General features: G+C 40.2%; 1 protein-coding gene across 2 annotated transcripts in view; it reads right to left on the bottom strand.

The window, feature by feature from the left end:
• Nucleotides 1-725: 725 nt before the first annotated feature.
• LOC124123872 overlaps nucleotides 726-9,065 on the bottom strand; it is a 34,101-nt gene continuing 25,761 nt past the window's right edge. For both annotated transcript variants that reach the window (XM_048388581.1, XM_048388582.1), the window contains exons 18-20: nucleotides 6,646-6,845; nucleotides 5,472-5,688; nucleotides 726-2,725 (exon numbers count right to left, since the gene is read on the bottom strand). In XM_048388581.1, the coding sequence (XP_048244538.1) occupies nucleotides 2,586-2,725; nucleotides 5,472-5,688; nucleotides 6,646-6,845 (557 nt within the window). In that variant the 3' untranslated portion in view covers nucleotides 726-2,585. The remainder of the gene's footprint in view (nucleotides 2,726-5,471; nucleotides 5,689-6,645; nucleotides 6,846-9,065) is intronic.

Below are 9,065 nucleotides of genomic sequence, written 5' to 3'. Positions count from 1 at the left end.
CTGACCAGGCAAACACGGTAAAATTCGTAAGATCAACACAGTTGGGGTACGAGAATGATAAACAGAGTTCACACTGATCCATTTACCAGGTAATAATGCAAGCGTTTTCAGCAATCACCTTGTGTATGGAGTCTTGCGCAATATAAGTACACATTATTATTATTATTTCGTCTAGCGCAATATAAATACACATTATTATTATAATTATTATTATTATAATAATAATAATAATAATAATAATAATAATAATAATAAGTAGTAGTAGTAGTAGTAGTAGTAGTACAAGACATCATCATTAGCCAGGTTACCTAGTCTTGATCCCTTGAAGATTCTGGTTTAGAATTGGGTCTTCAGCAACCCATTTTGTAATAGGCAACTAATGGGACTGGGTGGTCAGGCTCTCTGACATCACTGATGTGTAGATGAATGCTCATGATGTCAGTCACTGGATTGTCTGGACCACCAGCTGGTATATTGCTGAGTGTGGCGGTAACAAACAAACCTAGTCTTGGTACGACTGGGGACTGGTCTGCCTGGGGGCAGGTCCATATGAAAGGTCATATCAGAGTTTGGAGGTGGCCATCCATCTCCTAGACCACCTGATGACCACAAGCCCCCCCCCCCCCCCGGATGATGACTCATCCGGGGCAAAGACACTAACATTCCAACCCTCTTTGTAAGTAGATACAAACAGAAACACAGCGACTACACAACAAGGCTTTTAATACCAAAAGAAGATTTATTGTATTTTCTTCACATTATCACAGCTCCAAGTATTATCACAATGCAAAAAAGCAAATAAAATATATTTGTAATGTTCTTTGCTCAATATAAACATTAAACAAAATGTAAATATAACAATAAATGGATCCCAGTGACCCACGTGTGAAAGACACCTGTACACACAAGCAGGTGGATAGACAAATTATTAACCCCTGAAATAAAAATGTTTTAAAAAAAATGGTGAAATTGTTTTTTAACATATAACACAAAGGATCCTCTAGAATATATTATTTTCTGAACAGAATCTAGACGTAACGAATTACTATAGACTTGCAGGGTGGATATTTCTGTTTTGGAGCTTGTTTGATGTACCTGGCGGAAGGAACAGGGAAGAAGTACCCAACAAAAACCCATCCTCATCTTGAACACATCCGATGTTTCATCAAGTTGAGGTGTCTTCCTTGTGTCGACAGGACGTTGTCCTCACAGAGATTCATTTATCTTGTCATGCGCACATACATGAGGATGTGTCTGAAAGGGTTTTGTTCATCACCTTTGAGTTTAAGACACATATTGATTCAACTACATTTTGCCTAATTCATACACACAATATAGCTTCAGCATAAATACATGGATGGAGCGTTTGACAAGAGGGATAAATGTCTTGGCAATCATGGCAGTTAAGTATGACAGATGTATCAATGAGACAATCACACGTTGATTACACACACAGCTACGTGAAACCAGGAAGTACATTCAGCAGGGAAGTGTGAGCAGGGAGAGAGTTATTTGCAAATATAAGACAGTTTGAATATTCATGATTTCTAGAACTTGAATACTTCAAGTAGCCTAGGGACGGGTCATTAATGGGGAGTGGAGGGGGAGAAATCTGTTTAAATAGTATTTTTTTATAAAAAAAACCAATTTAAATCAGAAACCTCGCTCCCTTTACAGTATTGATAAATTTTTGCAACACCTCGCCTTGTCATAAATGACCAATCGCCTAGCAACAAATTACAATGAATGGCTTTTTGTATACACTGACGTTACTGATCATCAATATGCAAAAGAAGCAAGAAATAATAGTTACATTAATACTGTTGGTCATATCAGTCGATCATACTGGTGTACAGAGAAAATAACCAGACGTTAATACTTGACAACTGGAAATAGGAGTTAAGATAAACTGGTCCAATCTATCAGTGTTTCTATCATATTTGGCGTGAACATCGTTACCTATTTTTCATGAGTATTTCAATTGGAGCTGTTCTCTATAATGAAGTTAACAGTTTGTATTTTGTTGAATTCAAATCATTGATGACCCTTTTCCCCAAACTTAATCTCTTTGCCCATCATTTTTTCAGATGATGGGGTTTTAACACCAAAATGGGATAATACTTTTCTGTCAACTTCCAATAGGGCAAGTGTTGATACGGAAGACTTGTGTAGAGAAGAGATGCTTCACAAATTATGTTCCTTGGCAACATCTGTTTATGTGAGATGCAACAGTCCGAAAGTGTTTTGTTTCTGTCTGGTCAGAGGAAGATTTTAATTCAAGGGAGGCTACTGTTAATAGAACACAAGGAAGCATATAGGCACAAGCTGACCCCTAAAATCAGCTCATTTTGACATATTATGATATTGCATGACTTGGCAACAACACACTTGGAATAACCTGGATTGGAAAATGGTATAAAGAAGCGTTTGATACTCAGAATGCAGTTCAGAAAATGTATTCAGAACTTTTGACATTGTAGATGACATACTTCTATTCAATGTAATACTGAAAGATTAATAAGTATCTGATGACAACTGTAGGCATAGCGGAGAAATCTATGAACATTATTTTCACCAATGATAATCTAGATCCAACATTTGAACTTGAAGAATGCCTGAAGGTCAGGGTCGTCAACTTCCTTCCTGTTGACGCCAGCATAGACGGTCTTGAGGAGCTCCGCCTTGAACAGCTCCTCCAGCTTGTTGACATACTTCTCCAGAGACCCTGGAACAGTGTTTATACATTATCGACACAGACCCGTGAAGACCCGGGTTAGAATACGGCTTCAGCAACTTATGCTTGCTGGAAGAGGCGACTAAGACTTGGTTGATGCATTTCATTGTATCCCAATTGCATGGATAAATGCTCATGATATTAATCACTGGATTGTCTGGACTAGACTCGATTATGTACAGACCGCTTCCATGTAACTGGAATATTGCGGAGTGTGGTGTTAAACAACAAACAAAAAAACATAGTCTACACTGCACCATCATTCAGTGACCTTCACCATCATTCAGTGACCTTGACATCATCATGCAAGGGAAGCTAGCACCAGTTCGTAAGGCACAATTCGCTGTGCAGAGTTGCTTCCCCTAGATTCACCCTTATAATGACTCTTGGTTTGTCAGCATCATAGCCTGAAGAGTATGCTGAAGAGTCTCACCAAAGCGGTAAATGTCTAAGACCTGCATCACTTCGGGCTTTCCTCCCAACATTAAGCTGCCATTTTGCAATATGACATAAATACGGTTCAAAGCAGCTATAACCCATATCACTCACTCAATATGAGAACCACGGTCAAGGAGCTTTTTAGTTACAGATGATCACTGATACACAATATAAGTCATGTATGGCTATTAACTTTGCTGACCCTTAATCTTTAATTTGAATTCTACTATGAATTTGGAAAATTCTGATTGGTCAATCAGTGGTTTCAAATCACGATAACCGCCTCTGATTGAAACAGCTGGTTTGATGGCCACATCACAGCAGAAGCTAATATTTATAGAAAAGTACTTATTTCTTTATCATTTTACCATCATGATATATACAATTATTAGTTAGACAAGAGTCATCCTAAGATGACATCTCCCCCCGACGTGGCATGTCGGTAAACTGTGTGTACCTTCAAATGTATTTAGATTGGCAAGGAAATCTTTTTCCTTGATGCCAAAACCAGAAATATAATGAAGGTTATTAAATATTGGTTCATGTAGCTCACTTTCTGATGATCTCAAATGTCAGGGGCTACAAATTAAAAAGATTAAAATCTATAAATAACAAACTGCACTACTAGTGAACATGATTGATATGTGCATAAAGTTTGGTGAATCTCTGTCGCATGGTTTAGGAAATATGCTCCGGAAAAGAGCACTACCCTCAAATTTCCAAAGTTCATCATATTTCCATGGAAACGACAAAAATAAAAAATTCTAAAAATCTCTAAATAGCAAAAGGCACTACTACTGAGCCTGATTGTTAAGTGTACCAAGTTTTGTGAAGCTAGGTTGTACGGTTTAGGAAATATGCTTCGGACAAGAGCACTACCCTCAAATTTCCTAAGTTCATCATATTTCCATGGAAACAACAAAAATAAAAAATTCTAAAAATCTCTTAATAGCAAAAGGCACTACTACTGAGCCTGATTGTTAAGTGTACCAAGTTTTGTGAAGCTAGGTTGTATGGTTTAGGAAATATGCTTCGGACAAGAGCACTACCCTTAAATTTCCAAAGTTCATCATATTTCCATGGAAACGACAAAAATAAATAATTCTAAAAATCTCTAAATAGCAAAAGGCACTACTACTGAGCCTGATTGGTAAGTGTACCAAGTTTTGTGAAGCTAGGTTGTACGGTTTAAGAAATTTGCTCCGGACAAACAATGATTCCAGACAGACAGACAGACAGACGGACGGACAGACGGACATACTGATGGCTATATCCCCCCGTCATTATATGTCGGGGGGAAAAAATGCAGGGTTGCCAAAACTACAATATTCAAAACATGTGTGACACAACATTTTTGGCAGAAATTTGATAGAAATCGTCAGAGAGTACTTCTAGCTTTAGAGACAGCAGAGAGATTTGATTTGACATTTTTCTGAAGTCGGCTGTGACATCATATCTTTTCTGTCACAATCTCATTAAAATCAGATCTTATAGGCTGTACAACTGAATCTGTTAAAATCTTAATCTACCTCTCACTTCAATGGGATAACATTTTAACAGAAGTGACTTTGTATAGCCTGTTGGAAGGACTGCCACACAATTTTGGTCATCTGTTAAACATTCCAGAATGTGCTTTTGTTCAATTTCCAAATTTTAAATTGAGAACTTTGTCAAAATATTATTCAAAGGAAGTTGTTAGTTTGAAACTAGTGCCATAAAGCTCGAGAAAGCTGCTTTCTGATTGGCTTATGTTGATATCTTGTTAGTAATTTCATTGGTTGGTCAAATTTAGCGAAAGGTCATTTGGACGTGACCCGTAATGGGATGTCCTCAGATCTTTGTTAAGAGTGAGCGAGAATTAAGATCTGATTTTAATGAGATTGTTTCTGTTCCAATGGGTGGTGTGAAATCATCATAGTGAAATGTGCTGAAAATTGGTCTGGCCTAACAGTGAATGGGAAATCACATGACTTTAGAGTCATCATATTCACACCACATATTTAAATAGTGAGTGAGTGAGTGAGTGAGTATGGCTTAACGCCGCTTTTAGCAATATTCCAGCAATATCACGGCGGGGGACACCAGAAATGTGCTTCACTCATTGTACCCATTTTGGGAATCGAACCCTGGTCTTCGGCGTGACGAGCGAATGCTTTAACCGCTAGGCTACCCGACCGCCCCACATATTTAAATAATTGTCGAGCATAATAAACAATTTACATAGCATGCCCATATTTTAAATTTGGATACATATCCGTCTCTAGATCCTTCACAAGCCCCATCTCCCTCTTGTACTCACCTAAACCCAGGATATGTCCATACACTATCATGTTGGGGGCCAGACGAGGGTCATCATACTTCTCGTTCTTCATCAGCAGGCGTACAATCTCTCCGAAGATGTAGGCATCATCGAATGATGGTTCGTCGGGGACTGGAAACTTGGCAAAGATGTCGACAGCAGCCAGGGGGTCAGTCTTTGTGAGCATCTCGGCACTCTCAATATATGCATCATGTACCTGGATGATAAATATTGACTGACTGAAAAGGACAGATATTTCGTGAAATTTGACATGTCCTTGACAGTTAGAAATAGGGTTTTGTAAAAAGTGTATTGTAGCTGAAAAAGTTGTTTTGTTTCTTTTTTAAAAAGGAACATCCATTTCACAATATTACAGTAGCCTAAATATAATCAAGTCTTGACCAGACAAACAAACAATTGATATTACAAGTAACATCCTATCAACCAAGTCACTGAGACTGACCACCTGATCCATTGTCGCCTTGTACAACAAGCATAGGTTTCTGAAGACCTTTATTCCAACCCAGAAATCTTTAGGCATGGGAGTCAAGTGACTACAAAAGTCCAGTTTCTGCTCTTGCCAAACATGGCTGAAAATTGGTGGCTTGATTGTAGTGCCACCAGTGGCAGTTACAAGTTATGTCCCTTCTATGACATAACACTCCTATTGACCAATCAGATTCCCCCCCTGTCATCACATGCATTTGCTTCAAACACAATGGCTCTTCCCTTGCAAATCGCTTCAGCACCTTGATTAAAAACATGAAACATTTGGAAAACATCTGTCGACACCAAGTTGACAGTTGACCTTACACATCCTGCAATCATCTGAAATCTGCACAGCAGTCGCCATATTGTTTATGATCCCAATGTCGATTTCGTTCCACGATTTTGATTGGAATACGCATAGACTCCATACAACTCCATAATTCCGGGCTAGTTCAGCAAGGGTGGAAACTGGATTTTTACAGTAAATTAACTCCCTTGTCTCAGGAAGATGGAAGTCTACAAGGCCATGCTACAACTGGAATAACTGGAAATAGAGTATAACTGACATTTAGGGAAGTCATACTTCATTTTAGATACAAAACCCTTTTTGTGTGCCCTAAGGTTTTCAGAATTACATCCCTTAAGTTTTAAACTGACAAATCCATCCCACCACACGAAACCTTACCCCCGGGGCCACTGAGATGACTTCAGTGTAGTACTTCTGCGCCTCCTGTGTGTCACCACTTGCCCGCAACGCCCGTGCCAGCCCCAGACGAGGATGATACATCTTCCCGTTGATGGGGGCAGACTTGGCGTTGGAGGGTGCAGGTTTAGGGGCTGGACTGTCTGCTGTAGGTGGTGCTGGCTTCACTGTGGAGGCTGGGGCTACAGGGTGTGGCATGAGGGTCAAAACAATACATAGTATAGAAGAAGGCAAGATTGCTACACCTCAGGAAAGTACATGTCATGATTTAAATATGATTTAGTTCATATACAAAAATAAAATTGATAAAAGAAACTGATATTGTTCATTATAAAACAATGTTCCATTGACAAAAACACCCAACATCAAAGCAATGCTGCACTCGGGACAGGTAGGTGAGTGAGTGAGTGAGTATGGTTTTACTCCGCTTTTAGCAATATTCCAGCAATATCATGGCGGGGGTCACCAGAAATTGGCTTCACACATTGTACCCATGTCGGGAATCGAACTGGGGTCTTCGGCGTGACGAGCGAACGCTTAAACCATTAGGCTACCCGACCGCCCCAGACAGGTAGGTACCCACAGGACTTCCCCAACCCGTGGTTAGTCATGTGATATATAGTTTTATGATAAAATTCACTGTAACTGTAACATGGTTAAAGTACATGTCACTAATGTTCACATTTATTCTGACTTTTATGTGTTTGAATAAAGATAAAGCTTCAATCAACTTCAGTGCATGCATGACAAGATTGTTTTACTTTTTGCCCGGGCTCCGATAAAACAATTCCCAATTGTACATTTTGTACCCAACTCTTGAGACCTACAGTGGGTACCTGGGCCGGGTCAGGTACTTGGGGATTGGGTGCCTAAGTAGTAAATTTGGATTTGTCCCAGCCCTACACTCAAGAGGCACTCTTGCATAAAGTGTTCCGAATGATTGGACAAGATATTGCCCAAATAAAACATCCATTGGATCAGAACTTTAACAGTGCTCCAACATTTTCATGAAATACAGTCCCATCAATGCTGAAGAGCAAGATGTTCTTGAAACTATCAAACAGCATTAGATAACTACAAGTGCAACACATATGGCTTCAGAGGTTGTCAGAGTACAGACATGAATAAACCACACCACAGACAAATAGGCTGTTAGCAGAGTGAAAATACCAGTATGATTTGAATGCAACAAACTGGCAACATGAGTGAGTGAGTGAGTTGGGTTTAATGCCGCTTTTAACAGTTATATCGTGGCGTGTCAGCTTAATGGGCAAGGAAAGGACGTTTACCACTTCAGTTATCCCACTAGCACGGTTATGGTGCTGACAAACCTAGAAACATAATCGGGGCGAACTGGGATTCGAACCCACAATCATAGGTTTCTGGCGTGCCCAAGGGACACAACTCTGCACAGTGAATCACGGGACTTTAGACGACCGGGCCACTCGTGCCCTCTGGCAACATGGCTGGGACGTAGTCTCAGTATTGTACATGAGTGAGTATCTTAAAAGTCTTCTTCACACTAATCTAACCAAATAAACATACGGACACAATGAATGGACTTCACACATGTTACACATGAAGGGAATCAAACCTGTGTCGTCAGAGTGACAAGCTCTCACTTTCCCAACAAAGCCATCACACTGTCTATTATATCATTAATGACTCTCGGAGTGAATATTTTGGAATAATTATGATACGATCTTTTCAAAGTTTACTCATATTTAGGAAAAATTGACAATCAGCCATTATTTTTAATCCAGTGGGTGAATGAGTAAGACAAGTACTGAGGACACAGATGTCCCTGTGAGTGAGTGAGTGAGTGAGTGAGTGAGTGAGTGAGTGAGTGAGTGAGTGAGTGAGTGAGTGAGTGAGTGAGTGAGTGAGTGAGTGAGTGAGTGAGTGAGTGAGTGAGTGAGTGAGTGAGTGAGTGAGTGAGTGAGTGAGTGAGTGAGTGAGTGAGTGAGTGAGTGAGTGAGTGAGTGAGTGAGTGAGTGAGTGAGTGAGTGAGTGAGTGAGTGAGTGAGTGAGTGAGTGAGTGAGTGAGTGAGTGAGTGAGTGAGTGAGTGAGTGAGTGAGTGAGTGAGTGAGTGAGTGAGTGAGTGAGTGAGTGAGTGAGTGAGTGAGTGAGTGAGTGAGTGAGTGAGTGAGTGAGTGAGTGAGTGAGTGAGTGAGTGAGTGAGTGAGTGAGTGAGTGAGTGAGTGAGTGAGTGAGTGAGTGAGTGAGTGAGTGAGTGAGTGAGTGAGTGAGTGAGTGAGTGAGTGAGTGAGTGAATTAGCAATATTCCAGAAATATCAAGGCGGGGAACACCAGACATGGGCTTCACACATTGTACCCATGTCGGGAATCAAACCCGGGTCTTCGGTGTGACGAGCAAAAGCTTTAACTACTAGGCTACCTG

Source organism: Haliotis rufescens, unplaced genomic scaffold (assembly GCF_023055435.1).
Source record: "Haliotis rufescens isolate VD_foot unplaced genomic scaffold, xgHalRufe1.0.p SCAF_74, whole genome shotgun sequence".
Taxonomy (NCBI): Eukaryota; Metazoa; Mollusca; class Gastropoda; order Lepetellida; family Haliotidae; genus Haliotis; species Haliotis rufescens.
The sequence above is the reverse complement of the archived record's forward strand: the minus strand, read 5'-3'. Positions and strand labels throughout refer to the sequence as shown.